The sequence below is a fragment of the Varroa jacobsoni genome, unplaced genomic scaffold, assembly GCF_002532875.2.
Source record: "Varroa jacobsoni isolate VJ856 unplaced genomic scaffold, vjacob_1.0 scaffold_1070, whole genome shotgun sequence".
NCBI classification, from domain to species: domain Eukaryota; kingdom Metazoa; phylum Arthropoda; class Arachnida; order Mesostigmata; family Varroidae; genus Varroa; species Varroa jacobsoni.
In genome coordinates this window covers 227997-245881 of record NW_019213972.1, presented here as the reverse complement: position 1 = coordinate 245881, position 17885 = coordinate 227997, and the positions used below count along the sequence as shown (strand labels likewise).

General features: G+C 39.0%; 1 protein-coding gene across 2 annotated transcripts; it reads left to right on the top strand.

The window, feature by feature from the left end:
• Positions 1-5851: 5851 nt before the first annotated feature.
• Mrgn1 (Mahogunin ring finger 1) lies at positions 5852-17812 on the top strand. 2 transcript variants are annotated; one of them, XM_022843675.2, is made up of 14 exons: positions 5852-5930; positions 10455-10662; positions 10811-11017; positions 11332-11495; positions 11834-12064; positions 12317-12564; positions 12930-13226; positions 13450-13635; positions 13776-14192; positions 15029-15234; positions 15449-15525; positions 15680-15820; positions 16039-16149; positions 16392-17812. In XM_022843675.2, the coding sequence occupies exons 2-14, from the start codon at positions 10481-10483 to the stop codon at positions 16475-16477; spliced, it is 2553 nt and encodes an 850-aa protein (XP_022699410.1). In that variant the 5' UTR covers positions 5852-5930; positions 10455-10480; the 3' UTR covers positions 16478-17812. The 2 variants fall into 2 exon arrangements, with proteins under 2 accessions (XP_022699410.1, XP_022699409.1); XM_022843674.2 differs by lacking the exon at positions 5852-5930 and adding an exon at positions 7834-8683.
• Positions 17813-17885: the final 73 nt, after the last annotated feature.

Below are 17885 nucleotides of genomic sequence, written 5' to 3'. Positions count from 1 at the left end.
AAGACGTTATTTACTTTTCTAAATTATTTAAATTGTCAATATTGAGTCTAAATTTGAACTACATATTTTACTCGGTCTCGAAGGGTCGAGCAGAAATATTATTAATTGAGTTGATATGATTCAGTTCAGCTCGGAAATAGAATAAGCAGAAAAAACGTACTAAGACGTAACGAAACACGTACAGTTTTATACAAAAGACAGAATTTTTTTTTATCATATGGTTAACCCATGGATTTTGTCATATCCAAATAGGACCGCGCCAGCTGTGCTCGGGTATTAAAAAATGGACTGCTTTCCGTCTAACAAATGTTGTATAATACGTAGCAGCCTTTTGCTCGAGTTTTTAACTAAACTCTCTCGTTGCGTAGTTTCGACCTTATCATGAAATTAGGCCTATGTTAAAAGCTTTTCTCAACAGCATCAAGTTTTGCCATATCACCGACTTACTACTGGATATGTCTTACTGTCAGTTAACCATCGTAATGTTTCAAATTAATGCTCGACTGTATTATACCTCTACAACCTGTTTATTATTTGATCTTCTCTATTTTTCTGTATTGGCCACCGTTTATCCCAGTAATGTGTCGTAAGCCGCGCGGAAACCACCTGCTGCCAGATCCCCGCGACAGGTCAAGCCATTTAACTTTCGCTTATATAGTACGTGGTTCCTTTGTGGTGCTTTTCTGATTGGGTTGGCAACCCCAAGCCGAGTATTCGGAGGCGGAGCAATGAGTTTTTAGCAGCTGTAGCGGCAGCAGCGGTAGGAGTTCTTGTGTTGTGTGCGTATGCGCATGTGTGTGTGTAAAAAAGGAGAAGAGGGGGAATTGTGTATCGCTATCCGTTCCTTCATTTATTCAACCAACCGTCGAGCTGTCCGTCGGTCCATCGCGGCCACGGCAACTGGTTACGGTGGTAGAGATACTCGTTACATAAAACAACTCATAACAGCACATAAGGCATTGGCCGATCGTCAACCACTTTAGTTGTCAGCCCGGCAGCAATTGCGTGTTAAGTCGAGATCTGCTAGCCGCCTATGTATAGCAATTAGTACGAGGATAAACGACAACAGATTGACTTATTACTACTATATTACTCGCTGCTGGGTGACCAGTAAACCTATGATGGTTATATAAGGCTTGCCGCTCCAATGCTTAGTTGAACCGCTAGCACTTATTGGTCATTATTTTGACTAAATTAACTACCGCTACTATTGCTAGAATAAATGTTTCGTGCTGCTTCTACTATTAGATCTAGTAATACAACTACAACCTAAATCATTTACAGTGTTTGGCTCAATCAGTTTGCCTATCGCACTACAGCCACTGCCACATCTATAATATCCGTTCGCTTCTACTTCCTGTTCCATTCCTTAGTCCTTAGATCGGCAATAAAATTCTCCTGATGAGATGGTAACAATTTTAGGCGGCCAGGCGTTCTCTAGCCATCATCAAACTTCAGGTGCTATAAGCCTCTGCTTCTCGTTCTGTAATAGCTAATACGAGAATGAAAACATAACGCCTCCATCGGCGACTGGCTAAGTTTTTGTTGGACTTAGCTCGCGACCAAGAAACGAACGACCAGAAAACGTAGGACCACCGTCCGGGTATATATGTGGCGTTTAGTCAACGATGTCGTCGTGGCTATTGCGCGACGACAGCCACTAGCTAGGTTCTTCGCTTGCTATTGCTGACATTAGCTGGAACAAGCAAACAGACGAAAATCCAAGCGGCAATATGAGGCGGGCAACGAACCGGTAGCAGTATCAGTAGCGGTCGGCAACAGCTTTTGCTGCAGAAGCCACCGTGGGCATGGAAGCGGCGACCCAGTTCGCTTCCTTCCGGAGTGTTCATACCTTATCAGCTCTCTGCTTTTCGGGTAGTCGCGTCTACCTTTTGTTGCTGTTATCGCTGGCGGTGTCACAAATCCGACAGGCCGCCGCTAGGAAAGCCAACGAGCCAATACCCATCACGGACACCATTGTTGTTCACAGTCGTCTACAGCCTCTTCTCGTCGGCCTTTTTGCGTCAGTCTAAATGTCAGCATGTACAGTGACCATATGTATAGTTGGTCAGACTCGTCTTCTCCCCATTCTCTCCGATGTTTGATGCGAATTGATGGTGACGCAGCTGCTTAATGATATATACCCTACTTGACGAACGCACGAGTTTTCTTCGCGTCGCCACCACAACTTTTGCATTGCTACGCGGATAGTTACAAAAGGAAACATTGTTTCACAGGTCGTAAGTGGCTTATAGCTGGTAGGCAGGACACGATGTAAGGCTGAAAGCATCAGTTGGTTGGTAGGTTGCAACAAAGGTTGGACTTTGAAAACGTCGTATAGCTAGGCACTTCTCTGGCTACAAGGTACTACTGTACAATACCAAACTAGAATGTCGGCCTTATCTTTTTCCTCCCCTTTTTCTTGTGCGACCCTGACCGTTTGTTGGTCCAGTTCCTTGGTCGATCGAGTCAACGTCAACTACAGGAGCAAGTAGTGAACAGACAAAGCAACTTTTGTCGGATTATTGTAATGTTTTCAATGTGCGTAAGTTTTTGTCGCTGGTTCAAGCCCCGCCAACCGAGGTGCGTAATATAATAAAAGCATCATATTATCGCGCTAGCGCGGTACACCAACAGCAGTTGTTATAGAAGTGGAAGTAGGGGGGGGGGGGTCGCAACGACAGAAAGAGCAGCGGGAAAGCCAAGTAGATTGGGGCTAGCGATGGATTACATGGTATAGTATGGCGTAGCGCGCAGGAGTGCCAAGTGGGCCAATGTTACTAGGTCACGGTAGACACACCGATGGGGGCCACTCCGCGATCGGGGCCTTAGGACGTTGAGAAAGAATTAGTCAACAGATAAACTGGGAAACGAAGCGATGACAGGGCATCGGAGCGGAAGGTCTCTACTATATGTATTGTGCATGCAGTATAGGAAAGGGAAGGATATATAAATAAGCTCCAGTAACAAGAGTAGCGTTTGCCCCGTTCTTCGTTACCCTCAAAGCAACTTGGAGGCAAAATAAAGACGACATTGTTGTGCCTCACTTCTAACTCAGTCTAGCTCCCTGTTGTCAAAGAATTCCTGTATAACTAATAGAAGCTCTGATAGAGATTTATAAAAGCACTAAAATGAGAAGTTCTCACTGTCCATAAAGAAACCGTAGCCGATGACGATGGTAGAAAAACACGTAAACACTTAAACTTTCTATCTCTAGTATATATATATATATATATATATATATAGACCAGCCGTAAAGATTAAATTAAACTAATAGCCGATAAACGCAATCGATCAAACGTTACCGAAAAAAGTATGCATCTAGAACATAATAATGATCGAAAAATTATGCTTTATTGATTAGCGGTGAGGCGAGTATAATTCTAGAAAAAAAAACAGCTGCCTTTGTTACTGTAAGCAATACGAGTAAAAACGAGAACCTTGAAAACGTCGAAGAGATTTCACTTAATAAAAACGTGATTTTACAAACTTAGAGCAAGTTTTATAGAAGCACCAAAGACTAGAGAGTATAGAGTTTCTAAATCACGCTTTCTATTCGTAATCTATTTAAAATGATACAGCTTTCCGCCGCATACGTTATATTAATGTTCAGCGAATTCAACCCTGTTTGAAACAATCAATCTTTTCCACGACTTTTAGCACATGCAGCAGTACAGTCTGAGAGATCCTGGTCAGATTTAAGATTGAATCCTGTTGAAAAGAATTATAGTTGTCAGAAAAAACAGGACAGTAGGCGTTAAGTACAGGTCAGTTGGCGTTATTCTCATAACAACCATGAGAAAGATAAAACTAAATCAAAGTTACCTACTCTACTATTACTTAGAGTTACGACTAGTAGAATAGATAGAATTACGGTACCCAATTTTGTTTAATCGAAATAAAATAGCAGGCTCAAAGTTGATAACTTTAAGGTACTACAGCTGGGAATAGACAAAAGGAACATGTCGCAGATAACTCTATATGTAAATACAGAATCACAGTAATTCCTTGGGCTTTCCTGTAGTCCTGGAAACAAAGTTGACCATATGACAACATTTTTATAGGAGACGAGAAAGATCATAATGTAAGCATTTTTCAATAAAAAAGCGGAAAATATATCTGGCATTGTAGAAGGTTGGAAAAATATACGAAAGCCAGATTTGTCAGACAAGAAAATCGGCATTAGTTGTGTTTTTGTATTTGTCATGGAAATAGACAATTATAGCCAAGAATGCGTTTATTAGAAAATATCGCAAACAGTTCTGGCAACCCCGCTTTCTTAAGTAAGCGGTGGAAAATAAGCAACTATATTACTAAACCTCAAAAGAAAAAACGTTGCCTGGGCTATATTTTGAAAATAGCCTTTACATATGATTACACCCTGTAATAAACTTTGTAATGATTAATATTTGCTAAATTTATTTCACGAAAATTGTTGTTCAAATCGAACTTGCAACTTCTGGAACGATTTCAATGCAAACTACCGATTTGCTACAAACGGAACTTCACCATCATATTGGACCCATAATAACTAGAAACCATTATAATTATTGTTGTAAACTGAATGCCTTCATACGCGGGGTGAACTATGTAGGTTGCACACTGCACCTGGATGATAACATACTTTTATATTCAAAATATGTTAAATATGCAGTGTTTATAGATTATAGACTTCCCTTCAGAAAATTAAAAGTAAAATACATTTTGATATATATATATATATATGTATCCTAGGTTGTAAAAAAGTACTGACAACTTTCAAGCCAAAACTGAATCAAATATTATCGATATTTTAAAATAATATTAGTAAACTCTAATTCCATCAATGGCCTTTTATTATTTTTTGGCAAAACCATAATATCATGACAGAAAAACTTTTGTAGTTTCTAGCGAAAAATCGTGACTTTTGCATCCGTTGATTGAAACTAAATGAACACCATTCAATTTCTGCAGAGGCAAAACAGATGATAGTACAATGGTGCAAGATGAGGGCCATACAGCGTATGCGTTAGAATTTTTCATCCAAATTTTCTCGGTCTTTACCGAGTAAATCAAGATGTAAGTTATTTGGCATTGTCTTAATGAAAGAAGACAAAGTTCAGGTTGATTTTTTTCAATGGTCTATTGTAATAATATTAGTTATTGATAGTACAGATCTGAATCAATCATACTGCGAGGCGAAGACAACTCATAATCTACAAGTCTTTGTACAATCCTAGCAAAAACGTTAATTGACGTCAGTTTAGTCTTTGCCACTGGTTGGAGAACACATTTTGCTATTTTTTTTTTTACTTGCGTATTATTCTCGTATATAATCCACTTTCCATTACCCAAGATCAATCGTTCCAAAAATAGTTCAATTTCATTGTACCTGTAGAGTTTCGCAGATAAAAATACGATCGAGTAAATTATTTTGCTTCAATTCGTATGACATCGAGCTTTTGTTGAAGTGGTATGAAACTGTCTAGTAGTGGATGTTTCGTTTTCTGGCAACGTCATGGCTAGTCACAACTTCCGTCATAATTTCGTCAACTTTTTCCTATCGTGCGAACAACTACTATCATGAAAAGAATCTTTTGCATCGAAATTTCGGAACGAAAGCTATTTTTTATAATAATGCATTTTGACTATAAACTTTTTTATAGTTTTATCTTTTATGACCCTAGACAGCATCATTTCGAAGTCTCTAAACATTTGTTTCCTCTAGACGAGTGAGCACCATCGATCAGCAGATGCAAGGCGACGTTAAGCTCACCGCGTATTTCATTTAATCTCCTTTCATTAAGCCTTGCGTAGCTACACAATGGAACAAATGAGCCGTGGTAACAGTTCACTCCCTAGCACCTCTATCGACAGCGTTTACTCTACGACGCCCAGGAAATGTAACAACCTAAACCTAATTTTGCAATACGTGTTATGAACACTACCCGGTGAGTGACATAAACAAAAATAATGTTATTTCTTACATTACACAGTTTTCTGTCGACCAAATAGATTTAAATAGTTTCAAACAGAGGTGTCATATACAAATTTGTGTCCTTCTTTGGCATTTTTGCTGTTGTGCAATATACTGTCACTAAGGCTCGTTGTTGCACCGTATAATTGTAGCACAGTTGCCTACATAGGGTTTCTCTTGAGACAGACGTGAATATGGAAGTTAGTCTCAACGTTCCCAGTGATCGCTATTAGCGGCGTTTCGCCATAACAACTATTCTAAACTTAGAACATCGAATCCCGAACACTTAGGATATCTCCGCAAATAGAACACAGCCAATCTCGTAAGTTATGAAGAAAGAACAGATAGTTATTATCTGTGCTTATTTAAATTGAAGCATTATAACACTTCAACATAGACGAAAAATGTTTAATAAAACTTTGAAACATATGTAGAAGTTGACTTTTTAGAAGGTGCCGTCTGTTCTTGTGTATTAATATATATTCCTAATTAGTAAATACGTTACCTGCAGCAACCTGTGTGTACTTATGTCTTCTCTTCAATTTAAACACAAAGTGGTTCAGGACAGTTTTGGACAGATGGAACACATGATTTTTGTTGACCATCGAAATGGTTAGAAAAAAACGATTATGGCAAGCTAAAATCTAGAAGAACAAAAAGCTGAAATTTGCAAAGCAGCAAAAGAAAAACGTAACATTTATGCAGAGGCCGGTAGGTCTATGCCATTGCGAATGCCAGATTTTTGTAGAATGAAATAAACGAGAAATAACACGAATATAAAATGTATAGTCATCACTTGTTAGCTTCTATTAAAGATTATTCACTTATATTTTGATTTATCGATTATTGCGACGGTCTAATATTTTTTTTTTATAGCTGGTTATCATTTAGCCCAAAGAGAACAGATATAACTTTACGCATTATAAAGGTCTGGAAAGAAACTGGGGCTTTAATAGCAAGTAGAGAAAGTTCCAAGAGTCTCATAATATTACTGGCATGATTGATTACTACTTGTTACGGCATACAGTTTTACAGATATAAAGATGTATATTAAGTGAACATTACTGAAGACATTAGCTCGACTGAAAAAGGATGGTACTAGCTTAAAGTCGCGTTTCATATATCTAGTGAAAAAAGTCATAAAAACAAAAGCAATTTTTATGTAACTGGAAATACTATTAGTACTCCAAGGCAATACTGAATTCAATATTGTGACCTTTGCAGCTGTTGTTTCCAGCTGCTTTTAAACAATCGAACTCCTAGCAAGCTATTATGAGATAAATCGAAAAATCATTAAACATTCGCTTCATATTTTTCCTTACACCTAACATACTCAAAAATCTTACGTGGGCCAGTAGGCCTATAGTGTGAGAAATATACAACGGCAAGTAAAATTTTACTGCAACAGTTTGTTGATAGGTATTCTGGAATGAGTCGATAACAGTAATAATAATATAAGTTTGCTTTCGAGATTCCGTTTAGTGTTAAATTCAATGGAGCTTTAGCATCTTGCCTCAAGGTATAGCGCTAAGAAAATCTGATCCATTACGAACCCTAACCCAGGGTAGCCCTGGTCTATTGATATAATTGCGGTGCGAATGAAAAATGTCTTATTAAACGAGAAGCGTCTTTCAGTTTCTTCGAAAGATTACGTTCGCATGCTTCGAGTGAGAATTGCAATTTGATTAACATACTATAGCTTTGAAATGTTGATTACGGTATGAATGTTCCATTGATGGACCCTGTTTCTGCCGTGTCGTACCGTATTAGAAATAGCGTGACGTGAAAAACCGCGTCTTTTGCGCGCCATCATCGCCAGGTTGGAAGATACGGTTTTCTCTCTCTTCCCCAAGGTTAACATGTACGGGCTCCGCTGGCTCTGGTCAGAAAAAAACATATGATAGTGTATGACTGAGCTTCTTCGAATCAATAGTCGGTGGTAGTAATGTTCAATTCTATGTTCCATAAGCGACCGATTAGAGTGATCCGAAATGGCATAGAACCATGAAGTAATTGATTACGACATAGACTACGTTGTTCACGTTGATGCTTTCGCCACAGCACTGAAGCAGTATCAAACCAGGGACATGGTCACAATATCAGTCAGCAAAGCGTCCTATACCTAAGTACAGCTGGCATTCGAAACCTCTGATTCGACATTTCTCGTCTGTAATAGCGTTTCTGTATTCAGACAATCTCGTTTATGCCAACGGGCGAGTCAGTGCATAGGTATTTGGGCTAATTACGTTCATGTTATGCATCGGCCACAAGTTAATTTATTTCAAACAGTAGTAAAAAAACGACCTCACATCGAAGAACGGAAGCCTTACTGCCATGTCTAAACGAAGCTTGAATTATACCAGCCCAAGCTCAACCAGGGAGCCGATTAAAACTTAATGCCAGAATGAAAACACAACAAGATGAGGAAGACATTGTAACAAGGTTTGATGCCCAACTCGGACAATTTGGTTCAACCAACTCATGTTCGTAGCAGAACATTCGGATTATCGAGATATCAGTATTCTGCGCTGCCTGAACAATTTGAAAAGCGGAAACATTTCTTCCAGCTATTCAAACGAAGAGGTGCGATCGACGTTCATTCAAGCTAGCAAAAATCAAAGACTGAATTTACTACAACGATGGGTATTCATCTCAGTCGTCAGAATGGACTTGCTGATGGCGAGGATATAAATAGTAGTTCCGTCTACAGATACCCTCCGAAAAGTGGTGAGGATAAAGTTGAAAACAGCATTGCACAGTTGACTAGAGCACCGTTTGCATATCCAGGAACTGATGTCACATAATGAAAGATGCGAATTCGTTAAATTAACACTTTGATCTTTCACAATTTGGATGAGTCCTAAATAAATGTCCAAGTTAGATAGGATTATTTTGAATAACTTTGATACTGAAAATAACCATTAAGTATTCATGAAACTAGTTCGTGCTCATTTTCAGTCTGTATTGTGCTGGCATTTAATTAATTTTATATACAAATACCTCGTCTTGGACTATTATACCTCAACCGTGAAGAAGTCCCTCAAGAAACTCGCATGGAGTGAATTCCTTTGCACTTATCCAGGGCTTTAACAGAACAACAAAGGGTATCTAGGGAAGCATTAAGGTTACTGATGCTGCTTTAAACCAATGAAGATATAACTTAGAAAGACCAGTTCATTCCTTAAGTAATGGATCGCGTTGCCACATTTGAAAAAAAGTGCGTCAACGTTAGGACAAAAAAAATTCAGACGTTCTTTACCTGCGGAACGTACTCGAAGTTACTCTGAAACGTTGTTAAATTAGTAAATCCATTTTAACCTACTGTATTTAAGAGTAATGCCTTAAAATGTTTATTATTTCAGTTTACGTCACATGTTTTTTAAAATAAGTCGAGACTGCCCGTTAAATTTTGGATTCTACAGCTACAATATGTTAGAGTTACAAATTGATACTTGTTTCATTTTTTCTCTTAATTATATCATATGTTTTAATTCAGTTCGACCACAGACACGACCTTAATTATATAGCGATCGCCCGTGTAAACATTTCTTTGAAATGCATAGTATTAAAATGTTTGAGTCAGTCCAGGCCTTCAGGCGTTCTATTATATTTGTGACCAAAAAAAATTAAAGCTTAAACATGCTCATTATAGGTATTCAAGTTTGCTCTTAAATGTTTGTGCTTTAGTGGATCTTATTTTACTTTTTAAATATATTCTTCTTGTTGTCAAGGATGCAGTACATACTGGACTTTCTTTTCAACATTGTGTAAGCCACAAGTATTGTCAGCAAATCTTAATTTGTTCGCTTACTTTTTTTATTTTGTTTATTCGGTTTTTGGTGATTTGATACGTAAGAAAGTAAAAAAAATACTTGATGGATAATAAGTAGAGCGGCGTAGCATTCTTTGTCTTACATATAACTCTACGATTTCCGAGGGATTTGGAGATTTGCGAAGGTTAATATTTCATCCATAATGTTTGAGATAGAATGTCCAATTTGCTGCTCTTCTTGGAATATATGATTTTATTAGCTTTTTAATTAACCAGTTATTGAGCTAGGTTAAACAAATCTACAAAGATCAGCATCACTTCAAGTATTTTAATTAGGTACTTGCAGACGAGAAATTTTAATCGGCCAATGCAAATCATTTGTTGATGATACTTTTTTCATTTGTGGTTTCGTCTTATTCATGAAATATTAAGTTACAGTTGATTATGTTTCGACAAATTATAGAAAAATTTGATTTTTTTGGAACCTCGAGTGCGCTCAGCATATTTTATCAGTTAGTAGGTTATATCTAAATTATCAATATTTAAAACCGTTTTCACCAATAGTCACGTAATGCCTGACTTATAGATAGTCGAGTATCTAATGAGCTATAAAATGTGTATAATAATTTTTAAAAATGTAACGTGTTTTATCGCAGGTACTCTCTAGCAAGTCACAGTAATAGCGTAATTTGTACGGGCGGTCTTGCTTTGCCCTGCTACTTGCAGGTAACTATTTTGCATCGCATTTTATAATGGGTGGAGAGCGGTTTGATGCCTCCCAACCAGAAGCCTATCTGTTCGGGGAGAACTCAGACCTGAATTTCCTTGCCTCACGACCTTTACCGTTTCCCTACCCAGCACCTCAGCCGAACGAACCAACTCGTCCACTCCGATGTCTCATAAATATTCGAAAAGAATCTCTCAGATTTGTGAGGTAAACTTTACTCTCAAGCTCAAACGTGTTTGGTTCTTTATGAAGATCTTCGACTAATTCTATGGCTGTTTTCTATTATATAATCTAAGTATGCCTGTTTAAAAAAGAATATGTAACCCGTGTATGTGATACTTCTGATCAACTGCAGAGTAAAAACTGGCAGCGGTAATAATAGTGAGGGGTCAACTAAAAAGAATGCTAGTTCAGACGATACCTGTAACGGTGGTCCAAGTCCAGGAACAACAGGTTCCGGCTCAACGAAGTACAACATTGAGTTTATCTTCGATACCGAGTGTCGTTGTGCAATAACTGTACTCTACTTTTGCACCGAGGAAGTTACTCCAAATGGCATAGTGTGAGTATTTATTGCCACTTTGTTTCGTATAAACATAGACTCATTAACATCACCCTCCATAAAGAAAGCACGAATCACGAAACTTTTTCAGAAAGGTTGGAAAATATTTTTATTAGCATCTTTGCAGAATAATTTTTATACCATGAGCATCAGCATATCATATATAGCTTCCGTATCTTTTTAGGGGTCTAACTAAATAGATAGAAACAATTAATACGTAATCGTTAACGTGCCCTACGTGCATGTAAGTTTCATCTTCGATCTCAAGGCCCACATTCATGAAAATTGTTTCATTTGGCTTTTTGATTTTGCAGGTACTGTCCCCGCTTTCCAACAATGTCATCGGAAACCTACCATTACAAGCGCGGCTGCAATCAACTCTTCCAACAAACCTCGCACGTTTTTGACCCCTCGAAATATTCAGACGCTGAACTTGCATTTAATAATAATTACACAATGTTCCTCGCCGATATCCAGAGTAAGAGAAGAACTACCTTGGCATAGTAAAAAGTTGTTGGTTATTGACATACAGTGTATTACAAAGACCGTGTGCGCTTTGGTAGGTATCAATATCAATGGCCTGCTAGGATATCACGCACGCGTTTTGAAATCATTTCGAATATATGAAAAGTAGTTATGATAACTTAATACATCCAGAAAGTAATCACAATTATCACCTGAGATATGTGCTGTATGCAAGATACCTCTAGATTTATATTGATATGTGTGAGCCTAGCCCCGTAATTTATGTAAGTTAGGAAAATAAGTAAATTACCGTTTAATACTCGTTTGCCGCTTTATGACCTGTCTGTACAGGATGTGAACGTGCCGTTGACGGAATGGGTCTTGGGGGTGGCGCGGGGGGTGTAGGCGCTGGTGCGGGTGGAGGAAGCAGTCCGAATGGGGGAGCGTCGCTAAGTGGTTTTGGAAATGGCATTGGTGGCGGAGGCTGCGACTCGGGAAGTGCTGGAGAAGTATTTCCAGTTGTGATCCATTGTGTTGCCGAAGAAGGTGAAGAGCCCCGACAAAGTCACGTACTTCTAGCAGGTAAGATGCATCGATATATCTAATTCTGAGAAATATTTGTATAGATCCTCAAATTCCCAAATTTGATTGAATCGAAAAAGGAAACACGGATAAGTGCCCCATAGAAAATGAGGCATTTTTAGGATTATTGTTTTATGTTCGTAAAGTAATTATCATTAAAAGACTTAATTGAGTGCCGCATGTTCAATTGCGTGGTGTACCCAGTTAACACGATTTGAATTTTTTGTATCCTCACCGACGTACCCCAATCAGTTGTAGAGCGGGCGAGTTCAGCAATGATGGGTTCTGGGGCGGATTCCGGAGGAGGGGGCAGTATTTCGCAGCCAACTGGATCCAGTTATACTTTGAAGCCGCTCAAGCAGAAACTGTTCGTCGATGGACTCGTTTATCTCCTACAGGAGATTTACGGGATTGAGAATAAGAATAACATCTGTAGTAATAGCAATATACATAATGGATGCTCTCAGAACAATGGTTGCTCGCACGGTCTTAGTCACAATGTACGTACTTACTGTGATAATAACTGCGCGTATGGAACAATGCCCGTGTAGACAGAGTAAACTTTTGTGAGTTTAGGAAATTCTGTTGTTACTCTCTCTATTTTATTTCAGTGAATGACTTAATACGTTAGCTCAATTCACCAAATAAGTTTTTCAAGTAAATATGTAACATTATAGGGCTCAAAAAAGCGATTTCTAGCTGTTTTTTTCTGAAGTGCATTTTTGAATGATTCTTGAGCTTATCTCATCATTGTTTCCAGTTTTTTTTTTAATATACATTATTTTTATTGAATTTTCGTTTAGATCCATGATTCTAGAAAAATTAATCTATTCTAAATGCCAGCGCGTTGATTTGCTCTTATTAGGATGACGGTGGCTCTTCTATCGATGGAGTCGGAGGACTGTGCGACGAGTCTGACTCCGAGGAAGAATCTGGAGGAGAATGCGTAATTTGTATGTCGGAGCCTAGGGACACGCTGATTTTACCTTGTCGGCATCTATGTCTTTGCGCAGCGTGTGCTGATTCGCTACGCTACCAAGCGAACAACTGCCCCATTTGCCGGGCTCCGTTCCGCGCCCTGCTTCAGATACGGGCTGTACGCAAGATGCTCCTTAGCTCACACCCTTCGGCTCATCTCAATAACGAACACCAACTACATCAAGTGAGTTTAAGTCAACAGTTGTTCGACTTCGCAATCCTTGAATTGAATCACTCGTTCATACACTTCTTTAGCAATAGCATAATAGGTTATTACAAGAAATCATGAAGCGCACTTCAATTCTAGTTGCGAACGCCTCCTTGACCAATGAATTTACCTATCTAATTATAGGTCTAATCAACTTCCCTAGACTTTAGCAGAAGCATCATCAGGCTTTGAATTACAGGTTGGGCAGGATGTCCCTGCTGGCTACGAGAGTATTCCGTTGCTTGAGGCTCTTAATGGACCAATGGGAGGGAATCAGGCTATGATCACGTCTCAAATTGGCCAGGCTGGTAAACATGTTCGCCTGCATGCGAACAGTTCCTCCGCGAATCCTTCACATTCACCGCGTTCCGAATGCCATCAACAGGTGAATATCGGCCTCGTTTAACACGCGTTACAACCTAATATTTATCGTAATGTTTGCTACTCAACTAATACTACTGATCTTACATATTTTAAATGCTCATTTTGCTCAGTTCCATATTATTTTAACCGGTATTTTTTCAGGGTGGCCCAGGTAAGAGGAGTAACGGGAGCGGGAGTGGCTCAGGCGGTGGAGCGGGTGGTGGAGGTAAAATAGGGAAAATGCATCGCAACAAATCAAGTTCTGCTGGGAGCCTTCGACACCAGCAGCAGCAGCTACAGACTCATAGTCCACTGAGGATTTCGGAGCAGATGGCTCTGGTTAGTAACTCGGCACGGGATGGAAGTGGAGTAAATTCGATAGGGCAGCTAGAAGGAACAATGACAATGCTCGGAACAGAAGAAAATCAACCGCTTGCTCGGGCCGAGACGGCGCCTCTACCTGGGAGACATCGAAGACACAAGGATAAGTTGCAGGGACAATTGCAGCAACAGGGTCGAGGACTGGGCAAGAGCGCCAGACCACATACAGCATCACACGCTAGTGCAACGTCTCTCGCCGTAAGTTATCAACTCGGAAATTGGCCTCACCTCGCTTTTCAGTGATGTGCGTTCGGATATGGCTTATGCGCTACTGTAAGCCTGGTACGAAAAACATTTTTTGTGACTCACACGATCTCGTCATCTCTTAACATTTGTCAAAATAGGTTGTAAAAAAACTCAACAGAGAAAAAAAAGTGTATTAATATCAGATAAATTATGATACTTTGCATTAAGGGGAAATTCTATATCTAATAAACTGATCTTAATGTTTGATCTAAATCACACTTTTAAAGCTAGCATTAGTGATCTCGTTCTCCATCAGTCTACCTAAATAATAAATGTACTGAATGAATTGCTAGTGATTACGAGGCAATATGTTCACTTTTATTTATTAATATTGATTGTGAATAACTGAACGCAGTGCCTTCTATTTTATTTCAAATATCGCGACGATACGAATGTCTTTATAATACAGTTTTGATACATCTGGGAACTATATAATTTGAAAAGATTTTAACTGAAAATAGAAATTTAAACTTTTGCCACGTAAGTAATCCAAGTTCTCTTTTTCTGAAAGTTTAATGTTATTTTTTTTGAAGTGTAATACTAAGAAGTGACGAGCCAAACGACATAATGTATATTACTCAAACAAATGCAACATGCTAGAAGTCATAGAAATGGTTATACAACAAAGGTCAATACTGTAATTTTTATTTTACGCTTAGTGCCAATTGCGCTATAACACTGGTTTGCATCAGTATGAACATGAACTTACGAATTTAAAAATAATTTTGTATTCTATTTTTTCGAATTCTTTGCATTGAGCTAATAGCATTATATACTTTATTTTTCAGATGGATAACTTGTCAGCTGAGAGTACATCTTTGCTGGACGGTGAAGATAATGGCAGAGTAGCGGGAGACGGAACCCTAGCCGGAGAGGGATGCGATCGGGGCGATTTCGGGGTACATTCTGCGTTCCCTCCCCCAGGATCGCCATCTCCCGCAGCCGCGACCGTAATTACAGTAGACCAAGCAACGGACACAAGTCTTGACAATCGGTGCGTTCTGAATGGTAACTAAGATATCTAAAAAGTCAGTTTCTGTTGGTCATAATCGTATGCAAACGTACCGGTTTCATTTTTCAAGTCTACTAAAATGCATTTTTATTCAGCCAAAGTAAACGAATATACAAACTTGATACAAGTTTCCAAGAATGTTCGAAATGTATGTTTTTACGTGGAACAATCGTTAATATTATGGGTTTTTTTGCAGAGATCTTCATGGATCGCGCGAAGATGCCAGGGACATGGACATGCTTTTTCAGCGGAGGAAAGCCTTTCCAGATTCCGGTATGAGTTTTATTGGCTAACTGGAAACAGTGGCTATCGGCTTCCACTATATTTATCAAAGTACTGGGCAACATCGGTTATAATAAATATCAAACGTCTCTAATTACGTTCTTTCCGTTTTCTCTTTTCGATACTATTTACTGACTGGAAACAGGGTCGTGCACCGTACGTGCGGGCAGCGAAAGTGAGCCTGCAGAGTTGGAGCTCGTAGAACAAGTAGAAACGGGCCGAGTAGTGGCAGCCTCAACTTTGGCATACGACTCAAGCGGTACAGATCTGCCCACACTAGCTCCAGGTCAGTATCTATGATAAACGAACGCAGACGTTTAGCGTTCATGAATATGTACGTGCGCCCATAAGAGAATAGAATATAATAGTTGCTTTCAGTATACACATGATAGAGTTACGTAGGGCACTAGTAATGGATTGTTTGAGTTGTGGTGTCGTTATAGATGTACGGTGCTACATTAGCTTTCAACGTATAACATTTACAATGGCCCTATTCTCGTTAAGGTACCCCAAAATCAGGCTCTGCCCGTTCAAGTGCTGACAGTTTCTCAAGCGCGGGCTCAGGCACTCGTCTTCTAGTTAACGCTACAACAGGATCCTCGACAACAAGTACAGGTAAGATGCCAAAGTAAACTTCATTGGTGCTCATGTACTGTGCACTGCGCATGTTTCGCACTGTACCCGCGTTCTTCGAACTGTATACTTACGTTATAAATATCGAACGGTCATTATTGACGGATATAAAGCATGTACCAAGCAAATAGCCTATGCAACCGATTTGAAAAGGCAACCATGCACTGATTAGAACGTACATTGCGGTTTACATATGTGACGATGTATCTTATGTTCATTACCAGGAGCTGGAGGGCATGCGGCTGTCACTGTAGTCACGATCAAGCAGCAACAAGTGAGGCCCACCTGTGGAGACACGGAAGAGGTTTAACGTCTAAGGACAATATGCGAGATGATCATCCCAGTCATTTTAGGTCTACGGCAGCCTCTTAAACCGTTTATTGCATTATTATGCTGGAACAAGGGATCTGTACATCCCGTAAAAGCGCAGCGTTTAACGCCGTAGACGAGACAGCTAGTGTACTGCGCAACAAAATGATTCACAAAAGCGTTGTGTGTAGCCGTTCAGAAGAAAACAATGGCTTTAGAAGTATAGTGCTTGGCTAGAGTTTAAATACATACGCAAGATACACCTCGCCCAAAACGAATATCCCCAATACGGCTTTAGGAACAAGATAATTCGTTAGTGGGCGCAAACAAATTGCTTACTAAATTCCGTGTGCTATTTTCGCGAAACTGAAAATATGAATGTGACATTTTTTCTTTTCATCTTATGACAAAATCAATACCGACTCTTATACGCCTTGCCGTACATCACCGTGTATGCTGTCAATATCGATTTGACGAATCTCGCCTAACTGTATCACTCAGAGAATGCATTCTTTTTCGTTTCGAGGAAGATGTTTCTGTGTCGTCAGCTTTCCATGTTACATTCCAATATTTTGTAATGTACCACCTAAACTCAGTAATCACTAGAAGAAGGCAGAAACATTACTGCTTGGATTATTATCTGCGTACACCTATTGGAGATCGTAATTAGGTGAAACCGACTGATTAGGTATTCGATAACATGATTACGAAGTGCCGACATTTTCTATCATGGGAAAACACTGGGACGACTACGAAGCAAGCTGCGACAAGTTTCGGCGAAGCGAAAAGCAAGTGACTAATAGAATTCACGAGTACTAAGAGTTTATATTTTTTTCATTACTGATTCACTTTACCAATCCACTTCGTTCATTTAGTGCTGATGCGGTGTTTTCTATTGAAAACCTCTATGAGAATTACGAGACGTATTTTTGTCATTTTGCGTTAGTTTTTACGTATTGATTAAGGTAGTGACACATGGTTTATTATACATTAGTTTATGTTGTGTCTCTCCATCTCTCTGTGATGCTAATATATATATATATATAAATGAAAGGTAGCTCTAAATACTTGTAACTAATTTTACTAATGCTACAATCGTTAGAATCTATAAGGATATATATATATATGATGATGCAGATGAATAAATGCTTTAGCGCGAAACGAGCATATTATAAACACTTGCAATCTCAATTTCAACTCCATAAATCATATTCTGGACTGAATATGAACCCCCTATATATATGTGTGTGTGAGTCTCAGATGATTTTGTGTGATACGCCTTCGTTACATTCTATTAGAAATAAATCACTGCAGAGATGCAGCACTGCTATCTCGATTTTCCTTATGTTTTTTTTAAATGGGTGCCATAGGACAAAAGTCTAATTTCAGTATTAACGAAAACCTATAAT